The 24,423-nt window shown below is 52.8% G+C and overlaps 2 protein-coding genes across 3 annotated transcripts; one reads left to right on the plus strand and one right to left on the minus strand.

Annotated features, from left to right (window-relative positions):
* The first annotated feature begins 350 nt into the window (after positions 1–350).
* On the plus strand, positions 351–9,066 carry ZNF629 (zinc finger protein 629). The gene is made up of 3 exons (XM_037061017.1): positions 351–530; positions 2,994–3,101; positions 3,257–9,066. The coding sequence occupies exons 2-3, from the start codon at positions 3,029–3,031 to the stop codon at positions 5,785–5,787; spliced, it is 2,604 nt and encodes an 867-aa protein (XP_036916912.1). The 5' UTR covers positions 351–530; positions 2,994–3,028; the 3' UTR covers positions 5,788–9,066.
* Positions 9,067–12,444: 3,378 nt separating this feature from the next.
* On the minus strand, positions 12,445–24,257 carry RNF40 (ring finger protein 40). Of its 2 annotated transcripts, XM_037061025.1 has the most exons (20): positions 24,154–24,257; positions 23,837–24,038; positions 23,265–23,432; positions 22,962–23,103; positions 22,134–22,340; positions 21,451–21,572; positions 21,202–21,348; positions 21,020–21,094; positions 19,909–20,028; positions 19,633–19,812; positions 19,307–19,442; positions 18,338–18,459; positions 17,822–18,249; positions 17,619–17,736; positions 17,347–17,496; positions 16,950–17,162; positions 16,748–16,873; positions 15,680–15,820; positions 15,471–15,572; positions 12,445–13,651 (listed from the first exon to the last, which is right to left on the minus strand). In XM_037061025.1, exons 2-20 carry the CDS (start codon positions 23,963–23,965, stop codon positions 13,475–13,477), a joined length of 3,003 nt encoding a protein of 1,000 aa, XP_036916920.1. In that variant the 5' UTR covers positions 23,966–24,038; positions 24,154–24,257; the 3' UTR covers positions 12,445–13,474. The 2 variants fall into 2 exon arrangements, with proteins under 2 accessions (XP_036916920.1, XP_036916921.1); XM_037061026.1 differs by lacking the exons at positions 23,837–24,038; positions 24,154–24,257 and adding an exon at positions 23,587–23,772.
* Positions 24,258–24,423: the final 166 nt, after the last annotated feature.

The following is a 24,423-nucleotide window of genomic DNA, read 5'->3' on the forward strand; positions in this document are numbered from 1 at the left end:
CCTGGGCTCCCACCCCACAACCCAGGCATGGGGGAGGGGGGGCATCCCTGGGTCTGAGTCCCAACAAAGACAGGCCCCAGGGGACCATCAGCCACCAATCCACTTCCCGGGAGCGGCTGGCAGAGCCCCTGCAAGATGCAGAGTGGCCAGAAATCCAGAGACCCTCACTGGCACTGGGTTTCCCAGAGAATCTGCTCCCACTAGAGACAGAAAGCAGGTCATCGTCTCAGCCACCTCCGCGCTCCCCGTCTTCTATTTTTCCCAGGCTGTGGGAGGCAAAGGGTTAAATCCCATAGAGCTGATGCTCTGACTCCAGGCTAGAGGGACCCGGGAAGCTGGGGTCACTTCCTGCTCCGTCCCAGTCACCCTGAACTGGTCCCCGGGTCCTCAGCCTGGGATCACCCCTTGAGAAGGAATCCAGAGTCCTCGGCATCAAGCCCGCCACCCCCACCCCCGTCAGGCAGGGCATTTAAGGGGTTAAGTCCCCTGGGGCTGGATTCTGCCTTCCACCTTTCCCAGACCCCAGAGTCGTGAGTTGGGGACGCCTGGGCCCCTGAGGGGTGGTCCGAAGGCCGAGACGGCCGCCCGGGAACAATGGGTCAGGGAGGCGGGTTGCTCCAGGCCTGAGACCCCTGCCCGGCCCCTGGTCGCAGGGGTAGGGCTGGGGCCGGGCAGGGGGGCAGAGGCCGAGGATTCTGGGAAGAGCGCGAGGGTCTGGTTGTGGGGGAGGGGAGGCATGAGCATTCTGGGAAGAGGGAATTCGACCGCCAGGACAGGGCTTGGGGGCTGTGAGCCAGTGGGGAATCCTGGGGGCCCGGAGGCGGAGGATGCCCGGACCCGGGAGTTGGGGACCGAAAGAGGGTGGCGGGCACCACTTGGAGAAGGAGTCCAGGGTCTCGGCCGGTGCGGCGGTGGGGGGCCAGGATGGTTGCGCGCCCTTCGCTGCCTCCAGTTCAGGGTCACCTGGGTCGATCTCCACACCTCTCTGCGAGGCAGCCTTTCTCCCCCTCCTCCCTCCGCAGTGGGATTGCTCCGAGGTCGGAGGTCGGAGGACTGGGGCTGGGGCCAAGGTCTGCACTTCTTGCCTCTTTGGGTCTTCCCACTTTCGTACTCCCTGGTGGCCTTTTCATTAACCTCTTCCCTCTACTGTAGACCGCTGAGTTTGAATTTCTCGAAATAATCAAGGTACATAAGTTCTCACCTGTCCTCAGCAAACAGCAGGGCAACCTTCCAAGCCTCCTCAGAACAGGCAGCCTCAGCTTGGCAGAGGTGCCTGCTTCCACCTCCCCAAAGATACTTAGTAGTGGGGGAGGGGAAATTCTCATGCCTAAGGAGCTACAGAGATGAAGAAATTGTTACTTCCTAAAATCTCCTGTCTCCCCTGCTGCTATTTAGCAGGCAGGGTTCAGCTAGCTCCTGCTTCATTTGGGTTACCTCCCGGCTGCCTCCTCGGGAATCCTGAATATGTCTGCTCGTTCCCCTGCCCCCATACGCACAGTACCCATCCCAAACCCCAGGCTTTTCCCAGGGACTTTCTCGAGGGTCTCCACATTGTGGGAAGTTGTCCTAGCCTTTGCTCCTGTGGCCCTGTTCCCTCAGGCTGAAATCATATCACCCTTTTTGGAATGAGCTGGCTATGTTTTACCAGGAGGCTGCTCTGAGCTGTTTCTTTGCTGCCACCCCCTTACAAACTGACCTTTAAAGGCATCGGACAAACAGGTTTTCCAGGAACGAGAGGCATCTCACTCATTTTTCGTTCATTCAAGAAAATGTATTGAGCACCTGTTCTGTGTTAGGCTTCATCATCATCCTAGGCACAGCTTATAGCAGCAACAACGCAGAACAAACAGTATGGAAGAAGGGGTACCAGAATGGGGTTGGTATGGAAGGCTTCACTGGGGAGGGCTGTTTGGAGTTACTGGTGCAGATTGCCAAGCCAGTCACTAGATCCAACCCCTGCTTTTATAGCCCAGGACCTTTTGGTCCCAGGAATTTCTGCATCCCATTCTCGAGGCAAGTAGGCTCCCTTGGAGCTTTCCTCATCACCCATCCCTGCCAACAGCCCACATTTATGAGTTTCACAAGACTCCCAAGGTCATCTCCCTCTCTTAGAGACTGGGACAAGCTAGACACAGAACCTTGCATTTCTGGTCTCTTCGACTTCCCGTCCTGTGACCTTGGAGAACTCTCCCTGAGGGTTGATTTCCTAATCTGTGAAGTGGACAGTCTGATTCCTTGGTCTGCTAACAGGACCAGGGGGAAGATTAGGTGAAGTAAGGAGGATACCACCGAAGGCGCTGTGTCAGCTCTAAATGGTCTTCACACACTTCTTTCACCTCTTTTCCTTTCCACCTCCCCTCAAGGTCATTGTGGCACAATGACCCCTAGTGGCTTTAAAATGCCCCCACCACCTCTGGCCCAGTCTTCTTTCTGTGCTGAGATGTCCCAGTCCTTTCCTCTTGCCTCAGGAAAATCAGAGTGGTTTTTCCCTTTCTTGCTGTCTCTCTCTTTTAACTCTTTAAGTGTTCTAGGCTGTCTCAGTTCTCTGTGAGGCTCTCAAGAAAAGTTTATTGGTCCCAATTAGCAGCCTCATTAAGGAGGAAAATTAGAGTCTTAATGAGCTTCTTCTGATTAGTAAAATAACAAGTTTCCCAGCCTCTGGGCATCAGAGGAGAGGGGTGAGAGCCTTCTTCCCCTGTGGGTGTCAGGCACCTCTCCAGCCCCCAGTCTGGGTTCAAAGGGTTATGACTGATGAGCGTTTAATTACTCTTAAATTCACCTGCTTGTTTAGTTGTGATTTTTAAGGTCTGGAGTAAGGCCTGTGGGGGTGGGGTGGGTAGGGATGATGAGAACTAATGCCCAGAAACACTGGTTGACAGGAAACTGAAGTTTACATAAGGAGGAATGAGAGCTGTGGGGGTGGGGGGCCCAGGTAGGGATTAAAAAAAAGTGTGAGATCAGCCCGCATTGTGCGCTTCTCTCTTCTCCCCCAGGGTCCCTGGAACACTGGGCGGTCCTGAGCTCCGGGATGGAGCCTGAAGCAGTGCTGTGGGGCCCAGATCCTCGGGGTCCTGTACAGAGCCCCAGCGATGCTCACAGAGGTGAGGGGCACGAGAAGGGACTACAGTTCTGACAAGACAGTGGCGCTAGTTCAGGGAGGGGCCAAGACTCTAGGGGGAAACCCAGGTCGGGGAAGAAAGACCGACCCCATGTTCTGAAAGGAGATGGGGGCTGGAGACTCCCTTTCTCTCTATAGGTACCGAGAGTGGGAATGAAGAGGAGAGCCCTCAGCAGGAAAGTTCTGGGGAGGAGATCATCTTGGGAGATCCAGCTCAGAGTCCAGAACTCAAGGACCCACCAGAGATGCCCCTGGAGAGACCCTCCCAGGATCCCTCAGTCCCCGAGAACTCCCCAAGTCCACTGGGTCACCCCAACCCCTTGGATGACCAGACTCCTCTTGACCCTCCAGCCCCCGAGGTAGTTCCTACCCCATCTGACTGGACCAAGGCCTGTGAGGCCAGTTGGCAGTGGGGGACTCTGACCACATGGAACAGCCCCCCAGTGGTCCCTGCCAATGAGTCCAGCCTGCGGGAGCTGGTGCAAGGCCGCCCCTCTGGGGCTGAGAAGCCTTACATCTGCAACGAGTGTGGCAAGAGCTTCAGCCAATGGTCCAAGCTGCTGCGGCACCAGCGCATCCACACAGGTGAGAGGCCCAATACCTGCTCTGAGTGTGGCAAGAGCTTCACGCAGAGCTCACACCTGGTGCAGCACCAGCGCACGCACACTGGCGAGAAGCCCTACAAGTGCCCAGACTGTGGCAAATGCTTCAGTTGGAGCTCCAACCTGGTGCAGCACCAGCGCACTCACACGGGCGAGAAGCCCTACAAGTGCACCGAGTGCGAGAAGGCCTTCACCCAGAGCACGAACCTCATCAAACACCAGCGCTCACACACGGGCGAGAAGCCGTACAAGTGCGGCGAGTGCCGGCGCGCCTTCTACCGCAGCTCTGACCTCATCCAGCACCAGGCCACGCATACTGGCGAGAAACCCTATAAGTGCCCGGAGTGCGGCAAGCGCTTTGGCCAGAACCATAACCTCCTCAAGCACCAGAAGATCCACGCCGGTGAGAAGCCATACCGCTGCACTGAGTGCGGCAAGAGCTTCATCCAGAGCTCAGAGCTGACCCAACACCAGCGCACACACACTGGGGAGAAGCCCTACGAGTGCCTCGAGTGCGGCAAAAGCTTCGGCCACAGTTCCACCCTCATCAAACACCAGCGAACCCACCTGCGCGAGGACCCTTTCAAGTGCCCCGTTTGTGGCAAGACCTTCACGCTAAGCGCCACGCTGCTGCGGCACCAGCGCACACACACAGGTGAGCGGCCCTACAAGTGCCCTGAGTGCGGTAAGAGCTTCAGTGTCAGTTCCAACCTCATCAACCACCAGCGCATTCACCGTGGTGAGCGGCCCTACATCTGTGCCGACTGTGGCAAGAGCTTCATCATGAGCTCCACACTCATCCGCCACCAGCGCATCCACACAGGCGAGAAGCCCTATAAGTGCTCCGACTGCGGTAAGAGTTTTATCCGCAGCTCCCACCTCATCCAGCACCGTCGCACCCACACGGGTGAGAAGCCCTACAAGTGCCCTGAGTGCGGCAAGAGCTTCAGCCAGAGCTCGAACCTCATCACCCATGTGCGTACCCACATGGATGAGAACCTCTTTGTGTGCTCCGACTGTGGGAAGGCCTTCCTGGAGGCCCACGAGCTGGAGCAGCATCGGGTGATCCATGAAAGAGGGAAGACCCCAGCCCGGAGAGCTCAGGGCGACACTATGCTGGGACTTGGGGATCCAGCCTTGCTAACCCCGCCCCCCGGAGCCAAACCACACAAGTGTCTTGTCTGTGGAAAGGGGTTCAATGACGAGGGCATTTTCATGCAGCATCAGAGGATCCACATTGGAGAAAACCCCTACAAAAATTCAGATGGCCTCATCACACACCCAGCCCCCAAGCCTCCGTTCCGACCTCCCAGGCTCCCTTTTGGAGGGAACTCCTATCCAGGTGCTTCAGAGTGCAGAGCCGACACCCCAGGACAACCCTTTAAAATGCCTGAAGGGCAGGAGAGCTTCAGCCAAAGGCTGGGCCTGCTCTCCTCCAAGTCCTACATTTGTTCCCACTGTGGAGAAAGCTTTCTGGATCGAGCTGTGCTCCTCCAACACCAGCTCACCCATGGCAACGAAAAGCCCTTTCTCTTTCCTGATTATAGGATTGGTTTAGCAGAAGGAGCAGGGCCTAGTCCCTTCCTAAGTGGAAAGCCCTTTAAATGCCCTGAATGCAAAAAAAGCTTTGGCCTCAGCTCTGAGCTGCTGCTGCACCAGAAAGTCCATGCAGGTGGAAAAAGCCAGAAGAGTCCAGAGCTGGGGAAGAGCTCTTCTGTCCTCCTGGAGCACCTCAGGAGCCCCTTGGGAGCCAGACCTTACAGCTGTTCAGATTGTGGGGCCTCCTTCCTGGATCGCCTGGCCCTCATCCACCACCAGGAAACTCACACCCAAGAAAAGTCCCCCAGACCCGAAGACCCGCTTTCAGAGCCAGTCACCCTGTCCACAAGCCAGAAAGGTGAAGGAGAGGCCCCCGCGCCCACAGGGAGCAGCATCCATGGGGAAGGGGAAACACCCAAAACCCTCTTGGAAGAAAAGCCCTATTTGTGCCCTGAGTGTGGAGACGGCTTCACAGAGGTTGCAGCCCTCCTCCTCCACAGGAGCTGCCACCCAGGTGTCACCCTGTGAGATGGGCCTGGAGACCAGGGGCCTCTCTCTCCTGAGAGGAACACTGAATCTCAAATATTACGCAAGAAAAGGAAGAAAAACCCATCAGATTGTAGAGATGCGAAGGAGAAAGGACCCTGGGTAAAAGTAGTGCTTTTATATCAGTGATGAGAAACCCTATAAAATTGTTGGTGGGAACCACTTACAGTGCAGTAGACAAAAACTGTTGGGTTAGAAACCCTATAAATATGTAGGAAAAAAAAGCCTTTTAAGTCTATAGCAGAAAATTCCTATAAACTATAGTGGATAAAAGCCCTATTAATTGTAGGATGAGGTCCCAATATGTCTCTAGACAACCCTATAAAACTGTACCTAAATCCTTGTGAAACTATAGGGTTGGGGAAGTGCAGGGAATATAGCAATGACATTGACTTGGGAGCAGTGACCCTCAGAAGGTGTAAAAGAACCTCCCATGAACTTGTTCCACAGTCGTCTTTCCTACTGGCGGGTAAGAGGGAGGCTTATTCCCAAAAGGCTTGGACAGTTACACTGAGTAAACTGCTCAGTGGGATGTAGTTTTGGGAATTGGGTGGAACTGAAAAGGGAAACAAAGACAGGAGAAAAATAAGTGATGAGGAGCCCTTGGACCCACAGAAGAGACATAACCTGGTAACGGAAAAGTTCAGCTCAGCGCACTGGGGGTTCCTCGGGGCACAGGGCAGATCTTAGGTGAATTGTGTGTATTAGAGGGAGAGGCCCAGGGAACTCCTTATCAGAAAGAAGCCAAAAATGGGGAAGGAGTAAAATGATGTTGTGCCTTTTTAAAGGCTGAAGTTTGGGGTGCATAAAAACTTTAAGAACACTGGGAAACCACCACAAAAATTTAGGGGGGCGGGGCAGAGATTCTGTTAGAGCGCTTCAAGGGAAGGAAACCCAATGGAGACTGTTCAGATGGAACCCGGCAAACTCCAGGCTGTTGACCCTGTTTCCAGGAGCTTGTTAAACTGCAAGTGCAAGCAGATCCCAGCCAGACTGCCAGGGTCCTCCCCTAGCCTGGCAGGACGACCCTTTCCTGGGGACTTCTGAGAGGCCTCCAGGGATGGAGGGTTCCTCCTGCTGCATCTCAGGTCTCACTGTCAGGAGTTTTCTCCTGAAATCTAACTGCCACCAGTTTTGCTGCAGTGGCAGCCTGTTTCCTCGAAATCTGTCCTCAGTGGAGAGGGAGAACTGCGGCTACCCGGCCTCCAAAGAATAAAGCCCTTCAGAGACTCAAGGCCTGTGTGTGGTTAAATCCTCTGACTGCTCTCTCCAAGTCAGTGAGTGCCACTGGTGGGTTCTCTGCGGCAACAAGGAACAGCAAGTTGACAGAATAGAGAGCTTTGATTAGCCAGCAACCTACTTTTAAACCTCACTCTCTCTCTCTGAGGTGATAGCAAGGCTGCTGGCAGGGTGAGCCAGCTGCACAGTGGTGGGTGTCCAAACACCCACAGAAGGAACCATGGGTCCTTGAAGAGTATATGGAAACCTGACCACCTTCCTCACCCTGGCACCTGGAGCCCTCTGAGGTTGTGACAACCCACCCAGATCATGGTCTTGGGAAGGTACAGATTCCATCCACTCAGCTCCTCTCCTCCTTAGTCAGAAGCCTTCAGAGGGAAATGGAAAGATGAGAACCATGGTACCCTGCCAGCCCCATCTCCTGTCCTCACACACCACACACAGTTCCACACTTTCATTAACCCGGCCAAACCCGCTAATGCGACTGGGTGTGTGTGGCAGGGGAAAGAGACTGTTGCTATCTAAAGTGATTGGAGAAAACTTTTGAAACGTCTGTAACAAGAACCCCATCCCCTAACCCTGGAGATTCCGTCCGGTGCTGGGTCCAAAGGAAATGCCCACTGACCCCATGCTGGCACCAGTAACGCGTTGTGGCCCTGGAGTAAGAGAACCAACATGCCAGGTGAGGTGGCCCCTTTTGGAGTCACATCCCTGGAGAGGGTAACCTGGATTCCTACAGAGCTGTGGAAAAGACCTCTAATTTCATTACCTGAAGTTCAAAAGTCCTTCATCTACCCCACCCACAAAGGGATAACCCTCAAATTCAAAGGATCAAAATCCAGAACATTATAGGAGGAAAAAACCCAAGCCTGCTGGGAAGAAGGAAAAGGCAGGCATTGTTTGATTGTGGGGAGACCCTTTTTAACATCTGCATTACAGCCCCACCTGACCCAAGTGCCAGGTCCGAAAGCACTACTGAGGGGAGAAGGAGCCTGCCTGCAAATCTACTGACAGAAGCATCCACCAAGGGGGTGTCCCTATGAGACTGAGGGAGAGAAGACAGTCCTTCAAGTCAAAGCAGACCCCCCAACAAGATGGTAGCAGAAAAAACTCCAATTGTAGACAAACCCATTTTAAAGCTAGAAGCAGTTCCTCTTGGAGCAGGTCTGAGAAATTTCTCCAGAAGAGTCCTGGGGAGCAGACTGAGGCTCGGGGACCAGTCCAGGAAGAGGTGGTCAGTGTGGTTAAAGGCCAACTGTGGGCCTGTTGAGGACTTGGGTGTAGCATATGTAGTAGGATGTTCGCATGTTAGAGGAACGGGTCAGGGCCAGGAGTTTAGGCTCCAGTACTTGAATGGATGATGTGGACACAATGAGTTGCTGTCTGGGGTTTTGTAGCAGGAAAGGGGTAAAGTCAGAGACCTCTGGGGTATGACCTGTTCTCTCTTGCCCACCCCCCAAACTCCTTCAGTCAGGTACTTCCCTCCCAGAACAAGCTCCATCTTGGGAGGAACTAAGCAGGCAGCTGGTTGAGGGAGGTGGCAGTGTTCAGAGTCCCTCTGACCAGCTCTGGCAAAGGCCCTGCTCAACCTGGAAGGCCTCTTGTCCAATTCCATGAAGGCCTAACTCTTCAGAAGTGTCCTGGTTGAGGAGCCCAACAGATAGGGTCACAGAGTCATTGGTGAAAGCAAAAGAAGAGTAGAAACTGATCTGAGCTTAAGGTGAAACTTGAAACTGCTATAGATATGAAGGTCAGATGGGAACTCAAAAGAACTGGGCATGAATCCTGAGTGATGGGGAAACTTGAAACCATCACAACCAAGAGGTAGAATTCCATGGCAACTACCCCTGAAGTGAGCAGTCCCCAGACTTCTTTGCCCCTATTAGGGAAGCCCCACTCACCTAATTTGTCCCCCTGGAGTGAAGAGAGGCCCCACTTTTTGAGTGTTGTGTGTCAATAACAGTGTTGTGTCACCGGTGGTCACGTTGATTAGTTGAAGAGAATAAAGGGAATAAGATTTCCCAGGTGTTTTCTGTCTTCTCTTTCAATCCTAGAGCAAGCTGAAAGATCTTGCCCTCTCCCAGAGCCAGGGTCCATATATAATCTCAAAAGCTCAGCCCAGCTCCAGGCCACCCTTGCATTCTTTTCCCAAAGGCCCTAAAGTCCCCACCCCAAGTGTGCTGGTGAAGGTTTATTGAATTTTAAAATCCATACCCTTGGGAGAAAGGGGGAGAAGTGTTCTGAGGTGGTGGCAGAGCCAAGCAGCTCTTGTTGATGTCTGGCTTTGGCACCAGCACAACCTGCTGACTGCTGGGTGGCTGCCTGGCTCAGGTCCAGCTGTGTAGCTCCCGGGAGGCCTCTCTGGCCACAACACCCACACCCTCCCCAGGTTGCCACATGGGAAAGCCCTGAAAATCAAGTTCCAGAAGCTGAAGTCCACCTTCTCTGGTTCACCTGGATCCCAGGTCCTGGACCTGGCCCAACTCTTTCTCTGAAGCATGGCTGTCTAGACCCTGAAGAAAGGTGGGTAGAGGAGACCTGGCCTGTCATCTCACTCAGTATGTTGTCCACAGCCCTCACCACGTGGAGAGGCTGAGTCTCATGGGAAGGCAGCCACTTGCCCAAGATCCATTGCAAGACAGGGAGGGAAACCAGAATGGCCAGAAGAAGGCCCTATACCCAATCAAGCCTCTCCCCCATCACTGGGCCTTCCTAGGCCTGGCCTGGGCTCCACACTGGGCCAAGCAGGGCTGTTCTGCTCTGACGGTTCCTCAATGCCCAGCTTATATCTATGCTATCCCCTGGGCCTAAACCTGGCCATGGCCTCTGAGACTGACCTCAACACTTGTCCTAACCCATCACCTTCCTGTGCTCCCAGGGCAGGTTCACTGCTCCTTCCCCTTCTGGAAAGCAAGAGGTGGGGTAGGAGGGACTTGATCTTCATGGGGAGGAAATGAAGGCTATCCCATATTCTCTGTGTTCCCAGCCCTGGGGACAATTGAGGTACATCAGAACTGGTCCCACCACAGGAGGATTCTACAGGGAAATGTGAGGAGACTACAGGGAAAGAAAGATTAGTGATTTGTTCAGACTTAGCAGAAGGGACTGTGAACCCAGACATGGTGCCTTCCACAGCATAGGATCAGGAAACTGGCTGGAGGAAGTGACCTAAGAAACAGGAAATAGTATGTGTAGGGGCTGGAGGTAGGATGGAGATAGAAGGTGCATAACAGTTGGGTGTGGGTTTAAAATAGAGAGGGATGGGGATTGAAAGAAGGTAGAGAGCAGAGGCCAGAATGAGGAGCATCTTGTTTAAGAAACTTAGAGATAGGGCACCACTGGGGAATCTTTAAGGACAGAGACATGATCTTACTCCCCAACCCCAACCCAAGGTTTGGACTCAGGAAAGAGAACTGGGCTGGAGGAGTTGGGCCATAGCAGCTTAGCTGTAGCCATGGCCATGGATAAATATACTCAGGAAGAGTGGCAGAGTAGAAAGAGTCTAGGAAGAGGACCAGCAGAAAACAGTATGAGAAAAATCAGGAGTGTAGCACCACAGGGCCCAAGGTAAGTTTTGAAGAGTGGTCAATGTTAAATGCGCCACTGGACCCTGTGGCCAGACAGTGGCCCTAATTCTAGCTAAAACAGGCACATTTGCCAGGAAGCCAACATCTGCTCAACCCTGCTCAAGGGGTGAGCCAAGGTCAGTTTTGGCCTGCCCATCCCAAGGAAACCAGGATACCACAGCCACTGAAGCCACTGGGGTTGTCAGGTCAAAACTGGCTGGAGGGGCCTGACCAGCCTCTAAAGCAGATTCTCCCCGCACTGGGAAGGCTCATAGGAAACCGACATCTGTGAAGCTTACTCTCTTCTTCCTGCGACACTCTGTGTTTATTCCTGTAACTAAAATTCTGGCATCTTTATCCCATTCACTTGGGCTTGAGCTTGAGAGAGTGGTTTGATGCCTACTTTATTAGGTGTGAGGACCCACAGGAGTTTTCAGCTCCTCTGGATATGGAGACTGGCCTAGGGGAGATTCTTGGGGAGGTGATATATAGAAACTTCCATTTATTTAAGAAACCCACATGAAAGTGACTCCTGTGAAAGAGGGTGGCGCTCATAGTATTGGCTGACCCCAAACCACTCTCCAGCGCCATGCTCCTCTCAGAGCCAAGCAGCCTATGATGCAATATGCTGCGTTTTCCCATACTTGTCATGGCTGTCCCCAGGCCACACACGCTTCAGCAGTTCGATGTCATCAGCGGTGGCTGCGCCTCAGTGAGAGTGCCCACCACCTCCAAGTTCAGTGCAGGCAGTCACTGTAGCCCGCATGCAACTCTAGTCTGACCTGCTCCAGCAGTTGCAGCCCCTGGGCACAAGGCGGGGCCCGAAGACAGGCAAGGTTGCAAGTCCTTGTGAAGGTACCACTGCCAAGCTGCAAGATAGTGTGGAGGTCGAGCCGTGGTCGCTGCTCTGGGCACCGCCCCGCACCCCCCCCCCCCCTTCCAANGCAGTTCGATGTCATCAGCGGTGGCTGCGCCTCAGTGAGAGTGCCCACCACCTCCAAGTTCAGTGCAGGCAGTCACTGTAGCCCGCATGCATCTCTAGTCTGACCTGCTCCAGCAGTTGCAGCCCCTGGGCACAAGGCGGGGCCCGCGGACAGGCAAGGTTGCAAGTCCTTGTGAAGGTACCACTGCCAAGCTGCAAGATAGCGTGGAGGTCGAGCCGTGGTCGCTGCTCCGGGCACCGCCCCGCACCGCCCCCCCCCCCCCCATCAGTACCAGCCTTACTGCAAAGTACAGCTTCAGTGATGGCTCCTAAGATGACTCCACAACACACTTAACCCAGAAGTACCCCTTGACCTCGAAATGGTTCCCAGAGGAACACTGCTAGAAGCAACGTAGAAAGTCACCCACTGAAGTGTCCCAATCTGCTCGTCTGAGGAGATGGGTCTGGTTGGGAGTTGGAGACAGAAGTCCGCAGCCTGCAGGTTGGATATTGACCCAACTTTGGCCAACAAGAAACTGGCTCTCCCCCCCAATGACCTGGTCTCACCAGGTACTTATAAGAAACTATTTCCCAGGATGCAACTCGAGGTTTCCCAGCGTATCAGTGGCCAGTGATATGCTCCAGGACTGTAGCAAGCACACTCAGAAAGGTCCAGTAGGATCAGACCTTCCCAGTGGGAAAACAGACCGTCTGGTTTCAAATGAGCAACCAAGATGCTTTCTCCCTGAGGTAATGTTCCTCCCACAAGTCCGATCCGGAATCCCTGGCAGCCATTCATGTCTTAGCGTCAGCTGGGTGCTGTGAGTGGGCAAGGCCGAATTTCGGCAGGGATAGCAGCTAGAATGGGGAACCACATTTGGGGCAGGACGCCTGGCTGTGGAGACCACACACTGAAGGCTGGACATTTATTCATAGCATACAGCCTATACGTCTCTAGAGCAGGAGCTATGGGCCTGAATGGACCCTTGACACCTGTCAACTGCTCCACCCTCCAGACCCTGCCTGCTGCCTTCATAGCCCAGTTCGCTTGGGCAGGCAGCAGGGTAAGCACTGTGGGCACAGGCTCAGTCAGAAGCTTTTACCTGGAATGATTGAAGTTGGCCCATTGTCTAGTCTGACCCTTCCCCCCTGGGAAGTTCTGCCTCCACTGCAGTTAAGGCCACCAGGATGAAAACAGGATCAGGGCTGAGAACTCACTAGAGCCTTGGGAAGCATGAGGTAGGGGTTAAGAGGGCTTGGGAGAACATATACCGGGAGGGGCCTGATTAGAACAGAAACTGATGATCTTCGTTCAGCATTTCCAGAGTAAGGGCAAGGTGACTGCAGTAACCATAGAGTTCTCCGGCAGAGGAGGAAGGTTCCCCCCTCCCCTCCCCAGCCCCCGAGGACATAAGCACAAGAGCCAGACCAAAGAGCCCAGGGAACTCCACAGAGGTGAAGCCCTGCCCAGGCCCAGAAGGCAGGGAGTAAAAAAAAGTTTCCAGGGCGCCATCTCAGAGCCAGGAGCTGGGGACCTGGCCCACCCCTGGTCCTCACTTGTGGCTGTGAGCCTCCTCTTTCATGGGAGACCACAGCTTGGGGAATTTCCCCTTCAGGGCCAGGATGGGCCTGTGGAGTCAGAGAAGGCTTGGGGTCAGTTTCCAGGGAGCTCAGTTAGAGGCTTTGGGCTTCTTAGGAGTTGTCTCATTGAAGGTCTTTCCTGCAGGTCAGGTGCCTCAGCTCTAACTGGGGAAAGATGGAAGTGAAGTTGGCTGATCCCACTCCCACTAACATGCAATGGGGACCCCAAATCAACTAGATGGGGAGGGACTGGGCCCACAGGGTCCAGAACAAAGGGTAGGGCTACTGGGTGTGGGATGGAGAGGGACTGGGGGCACAGCTCCCAGGGTCCATGGGTATTCCAAAGTCCCGAGTTATGGGTTCAGCTGATGTAGACACGGTGGAAGTCATGGGCACCAAAGGCTGCGTTGCACTTGGGGCACTTCCTCTGGCGGGCCTCATAGCGGCCCCGCACGCATTCAAAGCAGAAAACGTGGAAGCACTTGGTAAGAACTGCATCCTTCTTGCGGGTGTTACAGCAGGGACAGGTCAACCGCGCCTGGGGCAGGCAAAGGTATCAACTTGGGAACAATCCTTACAGTGCCCAGACCCCAAGCTGATAGCAGGAAGTGGTCCTGGCTATGCCTTCCTACAGCCAACTGCATCTAACTCTTCTCATAACCCTGGGAGGCGAGGTGCACACTGTCCACATCAGGAAACAGACTCAGAAGCTCATCTCAAAGTTTCAAAGTAGAGTCTGGATTCTAACCTGGGCAGTTATGGCTAGTGGTCATGTGTTGCCTCTCAAGGCCAGTGACCCACAAGGTTCAGCCTGGGCTCCTCTGCCCTTGGCCTTCATCTCTTTTCCCTTTGGCCTTCTGTGAAAAATCCCCAATCCTGACTTAAGCCAACTGTCTGCTTCACCTATACCTGCTGGAGTCACAACCACTAGAAATATGCTGTCTCCACCCTCCACTGGGCTCTACCCCTGGTGCTATCCAGAGATCCTGCTGTAGATCCCTAGAGGTAATCTCCACTCCCATCCTGAAACCCACCACCTGTCACCAGGTCCCTTCTCCAAATTCAGACAGGAATCCCCTCAACTCAGCATTCCCCAACAATCCTCTGCTCTGCCTGAAATCCCAGCCCATCCCATCCCATCACCTTCTTCCCCAGCTCTCAGAACCCTACTCATCAGTATTTGACAGGCTCCAAAGTCTGTCTCCCCTTGAGAAATTCTTCCCTTCTCCAACATGGTTGCCTGCAACTGTCTGACCCTTTAGGGTCAAACTGTTTCAAAGGTTTACTATTTACTGACCTACCCTCCACCTCTTCAGTTAGTGAGTGTGCAGGTTTTCTGACCTCTACCCCTGCCCAAGAATCATTCCTATCCAAACGGCATCTCTCATTGCTCATTTGCCTTCTTCGCAGCTCTGATTCAGCTTACCCTTCCCTCCCTGAAATTCTTCCCACATCAACTCCCTCTACATCACTCTCCTTCCTCCCAATCCACAGGCTTCTCTTCCTCTGCCCATCATTTAAAAGTCTGAGGTTCCTAACAGAAAATGATCCCTCTGTCCGTTCTCTTGCCACAGGCCCTCACTTCCACTTCTACCTCTGCAGACAACCCCCCAAGACTGTTCTCCAGACCTGTCCTTTTGCTGTGAGTGACTTCTTGGATAGTCTCCCAAGATGTCCTCTGTAGGCACCTTATTCTCAACATCTTTGAACATTGTCCACCAACCCCCTACTCTTCCACATTCTTCCTAATCCTACTAAATGCCACTTGTCACCCACCCTGTTTCTCTGGCTCTGACAATGCCCAATGCTCCCAGCTTGCCACTCACCACAAAACCCACATTCTGGCCTCCAAATATAATGTCCAGCTCTGTCCTCCAACATCCAACTCTCTACTAAGGGCCTCACTTCTGCCTTCCCTTTTGCCAAAATCCTCTTGTCCCCAATTCCTCACAGCCAACTCTGACTCACTCTTCATGCTTCGTTTGGATGACATTCCTTCCAGGAAGCCTGTTGAACCCCAAGGCTGATTTAAGGGTGTCCCCTGAGTTCCCACAGCCCCTCTAGCTTCTGCCATCACATTGCTCTTCACTCAGAATTACTTTGCTGCCTCTTCTAACACTGTCAATTTCAAGAAATCTGAGACTAGGTCTAGTTCAAAGCCCCCCCACACCTAGCCAGGCTCTCTTCCTGGCTTGCAGTATGTGTACAATTCTTGGTCAGCTGTTCGATTCTCCACAAGTTCTGCCCACATTCTGCTATCCTACCTTATTTCTGGGATCCCAAGACTAAAACTCTCTCCAACTCCTACCCTCCAAATTCCTAAATTGATGGGGCACAACACAGCCCCAGAGCCCCACCTTGTATTCCTTAATCTCCTCCTGGAGGATTTCATCAGCATCTGCATAAACCTCCACCTTCCTTTGCTTCTCCAGCTTGCGCCTCAGCCGTGAGATGTCCTCCTGAAGCAGGACAAGAGCCAGGCTAAGTGTAAGGGTCTGCATCCTGAACCACCTGCCCCCAGCCACACCATTAACCCTGGGCCACCCTGCCTCCACCACGCACAAACCTGAGCCCTCTTGAGGTTGAAGCTCTCTTTCTCTCGAGCAGCCCGGCTCTCTGCCAAGCAAGGCTGGATCTCTCGCAGCCGCGTCTGCACATGCTCCAGCTGCACCTTCAGATCCTCTGCCAGCTGGGCTGCTTCCACAGCCTGAGATGGCAGAGACAGGGAGGAGAAGCATCATTCTCCTGAGCCTAGGTAGGCAACACAGTCCACTGATGCTTGTGTCAAATATTCCAGTGATTCTTGCTCTTGGGATCAAGTCCAGTATCTTCACTGGAGCTGGTCCTGCTCCCCAACTCCCACCTCCTCCTAGTCTCCCTCACTCCCAACACCTTCAGCTCCTTACCTGCATGGTGCTCTCTCCTAACACTAAGCTTTCACAGGGCTTGTCCCTCTGCTACTAAGTCTCTAAACACACACTTTTCTTCTGCAACTCCCTCAGCTCAAATGTCACATAATGTTTTTTTTTTTTAACATTAGCACCTTAGTTTCCTTCATCATCTTTACTATGATATGTAATAATACTATTTTACCTGTGGGATTACTGGCTTGCTATTTGTCCCTCAAAACTGGAAGTTCCCACTTCCAATAAGACCCTCTTGTTCCCATGGTCTCTCTAGCACTCAGCACAGGGACTGGTAAATGGAGAAAGGACATGTGCAATATTGCTTAAATGAATGAATGAAAGAACGAACGAATGAGGGAGAAAAAAATCCAGTGGGGAAAGAAAATGAAACTGAACATCAACCTTAAGCCTTTACCATGTGCTAAACATGTCTTAGTTTTAATACAACTACGTGACAGGAACGCTCCCCCGCCCCGCCATTTTACAGTAACCAATGAGTGGTCAAGATATGGGTCCTGGAGCCAAGGAGAGCTCTACTCTTTTGGGAGCAAGTCAGTTGACCTCCTGAGCCTTAGTTTTGTTATGGATAACAACAAAAACCCTCACAGGATTACAGTGAGACTGAAATTTGATGAAGTACAAAAAATTTATCAGCACAGGGTCTGGAATGTAGCATTTAAGATGTGCGCCAGCATCCTATGTTGCCTTCCCCTCAGGCACGGCCTCACCTTCCTCTTATTAAGCTCCAGGGCCTGGCTGCGCAGTGTCAGCTCCTTCTCCACACCTCCAAGGCTGCCCTGCAGGGCCCGCTCTTTTTCCTCCAGCTTCTGCACAGTCAGCAGCTGGGCATCCACCTGAGAGGGGCGGAGATTCAGTGCCGAGACACCCCTGCCTCTGAAGCTCCACCCTATAAACCCAAGGTGACCATACCTGAGACTTGAGGCCAAGAACCTGCTCACCCAGCTCATCCTTCTCCTCCCGCAGCAGCTTGTGAATCTGGTTGGCCTTGATCCGCTCCGACATCAGCTTAAAGTTGGCATCGTCCTTTTCCCGCAACTGCTGCAGCAGTCGCCCATTTTGCTCCTGCATGTCCTCAAAAGCCTGACCTGTTACATCCATCTCTGACAGCAGAGCCTCCTCCTCCTGTAGTGAGTGAGGACGAGAAGGAATGTGGCAGATGGACTGGACAACCACGGGTAACTACAGGAAAACACGGCTGAGCCAAGAACTACAGAGTGGGAACAGGTTATCTGCTAGACGCACCCAAAGGGGGTGAGATAAAGGGAATCCCAACATTTAGAAGCAAGAGGACCACGCAAGTTCCCACCTGCTTGGTAGCACCCAACTTGCGCTGCAGGTGTTCTATCTGTTCCTCTGCCTGCCGAATGCGCCGCAGGGCATCCTCATCTGCAATCTTCTTGCTCTCTCTTCGATCCCTCTCCTCCAATTCCCGGATACGACTCCGTAGCTCATCGACCTACAGCCACCAGAAGGAGGGAATTCTGTTGTCACAGCTTCCTGCTGATGCAGGGCTCGGCTTTGCCCAGAACCCCCTGGGGTAACCTCTCTGCATGTACTACAGGCCCTACCTCACCTCACCTCGGCCTTGGCCTTGCGTTCAGCTGCCATGAGTTGCACCTTATCCCGCTGCTCCTTGGGTGCTGATTTGTACATGTCCAGAAGCAGCTTCATCTCCTTCTGGCTTTCCTGGGCCTTCCTGGGAGAGGAACAGGAGGAGGATATGATGAGTAGGGCTGGAGCCACTTGGCAGTGGTAGGAAGGAGATGGGAATAGGACCTCACTTGAGTTCTGTTCGGAGACCTTTAAGGAGTTCTGACTCCTTCCTCTTGACCTCCTCCACCTTGGCCTTCTCCCGATCAGCTCTTGAGAGTGCTGAGGCTATAGACTGGGATCCCAAGCCAGGCCCTTCCCTCTCCCGAAGCTCCCTTTTGGGCCTGGCCTCAGGTTCTCGGCCGCGGGAGGAGGGGCCCTGGGACCCAGGGGTTAAGGCCTGGGCATCTTCCTCAGAGGGGACCAGTTCCTCCTTTTTTGCTGAGGAGGTAGTCACAGTGGCACCAGGCACTGAAGCCATCTCCTTTCTGCCATCATGGGCACCAAGAGGGCCTGGCCCAGCCTCTTCTTTCCCTGGGGCTGGGGTACTGAGGCCAGAGTCCTCTGAGTGGCCCAGGTTGGGGACTGAGTGTGTAGAGCCACTGGCCTGGGCCCGAAGCTGCAAAGAACAAGAGATAACAGGGCTAAGGTAAGATGGTAGTCATTGGGATCTTGCCAAGACTTCTCCCGGGTAGCCCCCTCTTTACCTTGCCAATCTCAGCCTGCACTTCCCGAAGCTTCCGCTTGTATCGCTGGGCATCCCCCTTCAGCTGGTGGTTGTGGTTTTGGAGGCTACTGATCAGGTGACGCATCTCACGGTTGATAGGCCCTGGGGGAGGGTCAGGAACTAAGGTCAGACTGCCTCCTGGGTTAGGGGCCTAACTCCTCAGCGGAAAAGGAGGAGCCACAGCCATCTCTCCCATCACAAAGAAGAGAAAAACTGAGGCCCTACCCAGTGTGATCTCATCAAGGCAAATAATGTACACTTGAAGGTAATTCACCCCAAAGTAACCTGACACCGCTTTTGTGTTATTTCTGCTATTGTATATTTAATACTTCCAAATTTTCTTCAAAGAAATACACTTAAGTGTAAATTCACAAAAGTCAGTTTACTTCTCTTAGATTTCTAAACACACGTCACCTCAGTTATACACTTCTCTGACCGCTCCATCCAAAATTGCAACACCCTTTCTCCTAACACTTCCTGTCTTCTCTCCCTGCTTTATTTTTCTTGGCATTTTTGTCACTATCTAAAGTGCATTTTATTTTTTTCTTCTCTACTGCTGGTCTTCCCCCATTGTAACACTGTGCTACACCACCAGGAATTCTTTGTTTTGTTCCCTGATATTATCCCAAAGCCTAGATCAGGGCCTGGCTCACAGGTGGTATGCAATAAATCTTTTCAAAATTATGATTTATCCCAGAGAGACACCAGAAGGACAGAGCCACGGACGGGACTGACAAGTCATGTTCTAAGCCTGCTCCATCAGCCACCTCAGCGGGTTATGACCCTCACTGTGCCTTTGAGACAGGTGGTGTGGTACCTGTTTTCCACGGGGGAGACGAGGCTCTGTGAAAGGAGAGGTTAAACCCTGGCATCTGGATCAGCAGCAGCCCCTCACCAGGGCTCACCAGTCCCAGATAAGGCCTACCTCCAGCCTATCCTCACCACATACCTGCCTGCTCGTTGGCCGCCAGATTCTGTTCAAATTCGATGCGCAGCATCTCGTACTCCTTGCGTACCTGGGCCAGCGTGTCCTCCAGCTGTATAACCTCTGTGCGCAGCTTCTTCTGCAGCCCCAGCTCATCGCTCTGTGGGTTTGAGGCATTAAGAATCCATACAACTCGTCTGCCCCCTGGCAAGCCTCCCCACCTGAGGCCTTACTGGCTTAAGAATTTACTCCCAAGGACCCCAGGAATGCATACAGCAGCTTGACCCAGGAACACCTTGACCCTCAAGGTCTGGCCCTACCCTCAACCCCCACCCATTCCAGGGCTATACCTCCATGTGCTCAATGTGTCTCAGGTGTGAGTTTTTGGTGGCCAGCAGCAGTCCCCGGGCCTCGTCCAGCTGGGTCTTTACTTGCAGAGACTCATTGTAAAGCAGTGAGAACTGGGCCTGCAGCATTCGGTACTCTCCTGTCTCCCGTACTACCTCCTCAGGAAGGCTCCGCAGGGCCACCTAAGGGCAGGGATGCCCAAAAACGATCAGCAAGAGAATTAAGGGCTCAGCCCGAACTTGCAGTCTCAGGCCCTCCCAGACCTAAACACAGCTCACCTTGAGGCGCTCATTGGTCCGCACAGCCCCCTGCAGTTCAGCCTGTAGTTTCTCCAGCTCTGCCATGCGGCTGTTGGCCAATTCCTGGTTTTCCTCTAACTCTGCATTCAGCATCTCAAACTGTGGAGTGGGAAGGACTGTGGGAATCCAGGCCAAGCCAGCAGGCATGCTTCCTTCAAATAAGCCCATTCAAGATCCCTATATGTAGCAATGATGGATTCTGAAGCCTCAGGAACCAGACAGACCTAGATACCTTCCTAAGAGCTCCCGGGCAAGTGGAAAACACTCAACACTGCATGGTCAATGCCAGAAATCAAGGCTGGTAACTGACAGGAGAGTGAGAGAAGTCTCCCTGGAAGCCTCGAAGAGCAAACTGAAGGAAAGGGAAACAGGGCAGAGTGATCCCCACAGCACCAAGAAAATGTGCAACAACCAAGAGATGAGACAGCAAAGGTAGGACAATGAGATAGTGATTAAAATGCACTGTCTCAGCAAGGCTCTTCTTCAGCCACCCAACTAAGAATTCCAATTACCTCCAACACTTCCAATTACCTCTTTTTTTTATAAAGATTTTATTTATTTATTTATCTTTAGAGGAGAAGGAGAGAGGGAGAGAAACATCAATGTATGGTTGCCTTTCGTGGGTCCCCTGCTGGGAGTTGGCCTGCAGGGAACTGGACTACAACCCAGGCATGTGCCCTGACTGGGAATCGAACCGCGATCCTCTGGTTCGCAGGCCCGCGCTCAATCCACTGAGCTACACCAGCCAGGCAATTACCTCTTTTCTATGATCTTTCTTCGTGGTACCTAAAACCGACTGATGTGTTATTTTGCTTGTTTCTTGTCAGTTCTCCCAACTAGAACCTAAGCTCCACGACAGCTTTGATTTTTGTCTATTTTGTTCTCCAATACGCCTTCTTCCCAACACAGTGCTAGCACTCAATGCTCGGGAACTACTTATTGAATATATTTGTGTGTGAACACAACAAAGAGCAGTACAAGTGACAAAGAAGGGTGTCGGAGACCATAACTGGATGTCTGTCCTTAATTTTGTGAGGAATTTCAAGTATAAAGATAATGACAGAGACTGGGAAGGATGATGCCTGCTCACCTTCTGCATGCTGAGTGTGATCTGGCCCCCCTGAAAGCCTGAGGAGCTCCCAGACACATAGTAGCCAGAGTTCAGCTGTGGAGATAAGGGAGAGAGGCAGATGAGTGTGGAAGACAGAGCCTTGGTCCATAAGTACCCAGCCCTGGGCCCTGGCTCCATCTGACATCACACCCTAGTCTCACCTGCTCCAAAGCCTCTGCCAAGTGCTTATTGAGCTTTTGCTCACGCTTGCGCAGCTTCTCAATGTCCCACTGCAGGTCCTCTACTGTTGTCTCCATCTCCAGCACTTTGGTCTCTGCTGAAGTCACTTTATCCTGGAGCTCAGAATACTAAGAACAATGAAAAGGGCTTAGATGAGACTTGGTTCCCTGAGACCCTTGGGTGTCCACCTAATCTAAACCTAATCCCACCACCCAAATCCCAACTCCCACCTCCAACGAGATACGGTGGTGCTTCTCCTGTAGCTGGGTGGCCAAGTCCTGAAGTCGCCGGTTCTCACGTCCCAGCTCCCGGGTACATGCCCGAGCCGCCTCACTGGGAGGCTCACTGTCCCCTAGGAAGTGAGGGCTCAGGTCAGAGTCAGGTCCAGGGCAAAGGGAAAAAGCAGTAACTCATTCTGGAGTCTACTATGTGCCCAGTGTGATCCACCAGCTATCTTGCTAGTTTCTCACAACAAACCAGGGGTCTTTAGCCCCTCTGCACAAAGACGGAAACCAGCTCAGAAAGGAGAGCCATCTGCCCAGAATGCCAAGGCTAGCATGACAGAACTATGGCTGGGAGAAGGCCTGTTTTCCTATAAAGCCTGGGAACTTGCTATGACTTGTGGATCAGTAACTGTCACCAAGATTTGTGCAAAGTGCTCCAAAAAAGATATCCAGCCCAAAGGGGGTGGCTCTACCAGAATCAACAACTCCTCTCACCCATCTTTTTAAAGCTCAACTCCAGAAATCAAAGCTAAATCCCCCATCTACAACCTAACCCTTTCCCTGAGAACATGGCTGATTTATTCCTTGGGGACCTGTGGCTACCTCTGGGCTAGAGGCATTGAGGAAGGGATATCATAAAGCTGTGAATTGGTATGGACACCTCTGGGGTGGGCGCACAAAGAACTAACCTCGGCTGTACACTCGCTGACAGAGTTCCTCCACCTGGCGCTGTAGGCGGTCCGAGGCCTCTACGACACGGGACACGGCTGCCTTGGAGAACTCCATACGGCCCTGCAGCTGCAGCTCCACCTCCTCACTACTGCTGGCACCCAGTGCCACCACAAAAGCCAAGGCTGGCTCACTGAGTGGGGGCCGCAGCTGCACTGGCAGGGTCTCTGGGAAGGATGAACAAGGCCTCATGAAGATAACAGCAGCAGTTACCACAACTCTGTGCCACATTCCAGACTGAGTCCTTCTGCACTATACAGCTCAATGAATCAACACAAGGAACACCTACAATCCATTGTTATTCCTATCCTGAAAGCAAAACAACTGAGATTCAAGAGCATCTCCTCAGGACCACAGAGCTCCAAATTACTTCCTTAGGAAAGCCTTCTCTGCCTTCTCAAACTAAATTAGAAACACATACGAGTACACACATGAATTCTTGTTCAGGAGCCCCTATGCTTTTAACTTATGGTTTATAATCACTTCTTCCCTAATGGCAAGACGGTATTTCTTTTTGCTTATCTATGTTTCCTAGACTAGATCAATGCCGGGTACATAATCAACACTCGATATTAATACTTTTTTGAACTAAATGAATGTCAAAACATGAAATGAACTATGAATGAAATCATTCAGATTCCAAAATCTGTGTTTTTGCCATGGTACCATAGTACAAAATAAAATCAATTTTGTGTGCATGTGTGGGAGGGGAGGCGGGGAATTCAGGAGCCTAATACCAAAGTCCCTTCCTCTCCAGAACCTTTCCAAAACTTAATCTCTGGTCCTACCCCTTAGTTCCGATGTCCCTGGCTCTGTAAGAGGGATCTCATCACGTGTCAGTCCCTCCTGAGTCCCAGTCACATCTGTCCCTGAAGACAACTCCCTCTGGTTCTCATGGTGTCGGAGAAGGGCTTCCACAGTTTCATCCAGCTGAAGGGAGAAAGCACCAAAAATGTTATGGATCCCTCAGGTGCGTCCCGGCATGATACTCCTTCCCAGCAGAGGAGTCTGAGGACAGACAGCTGGAGAGAGGCCAGGTCTTAGAAAGGCCAGGTCTTAGAGGCCCCTTAGAAAGGAGAAGGGGCATTCACCTGGGCCCAGTAGCGATTGACTATGAGGAGTGTGGCATCATCCGTGGCCTGCCGCTTTTCCAGCTTCTCAATTCGTTCTCGGAGTTCATCTTCACAAGCCTGTCGCTGTTCCAACCGCTCTGCTAATTTCTTATTCTTGAACTGTAAAACCTTCAGGTCCATCTCCTCCTACCAAGGAAGCAAAGGACCAGTGAGAAAGTCAAACAGAGCCCAAGACACCAATCACAAAGAGAGACAGGGGAAAGCAAATGGAACGGGTGGGAGAGGGGAGTATCCGCAAGCTAACTGCTAATAGGATTTAAAAGAGGCTCAAGACACCCACAGACAGCATCCTGGTTGTAAGGAGGGTCTACTTCTGTCTCTTCCTAACTCTGCAGTCTTTGAGGCACACACCCTCGAGGAGCCTGCTTTCCTATCTGTAAATGGAAAGTAGACGACGTGTTCTTCGTTTCTTTCAACAGAGTGACGATCCTGCTAAACTTAGGGAACTGGTAATAAGGTTCCGGTCGATTTGGGTGGAGAACAGTTGGAAATCTGGCAAGTTATGAGGGCTGAGGCAAGAACCCACGAACCGTGGAAGAGATGCCCCCGAGACGAATGGGCTCTATAAGCGTGGTTGTGGTCTTCTCCTCCCGGCTCAACTTCTCTGGGGGTCCCGAGCCCCCGTCACCGGCGACGCGTTTGTTGCCGGGCCCAGACATGGCCGTGGCGGCAAGGGGCGGCGCAGGGTCTCCCCAAGGGACGTCAGGCAGGAGTCGGCGGTACTTCCGTCACCTGCAGAAAACAGAGAGCATAGACGTGGACGCGAACAGTACTCTGCAGTCCCAACCCTCTCCCGCACACATCTACACCTGCTGCACCCCGCCCCCATCAGCCCTGGGCCCCTCACCAGCAGGAGCAAAATCAACCCACGGCCGCCATCTTGAACTTCACCGGACGTCACCGGCCTCCCTAGCACAGAGCGCAGGCGCTAGAGGCAGTGCGGATATAGTGGAACTGCATTTCCTGTTTCTATTGGTCGCGGTCGGTCCCTCCTCCCCTTTCGTTTCTTCCTGAGCACCTCCTCTTTCTCTCGGTGATTGGCCAGTAGACAGTGCCCATGGTAACCGACACCACACTCCCCCTCCCGAGACCTAAGGACACCGCCTGCCCCCTATTA

The sequence above is a fragment of the Sturnira hondurensis genome, unplaced genomic scaffold, assembly GCF_014824575.4.
Source record: "Sturnira hondurensis isolate 20B ecotype Veracruz unplaced genomic scaffold, ASM1482457v3 Scaffold0013092, whole genome shotgun sequence".
NCBI classification, from domain to species: Eukaryota; Metazoa; Chordata; class Mammalia; order Chiroptera; family Phyllostomidae; genus Sturnira; species Sturnira hondurensis.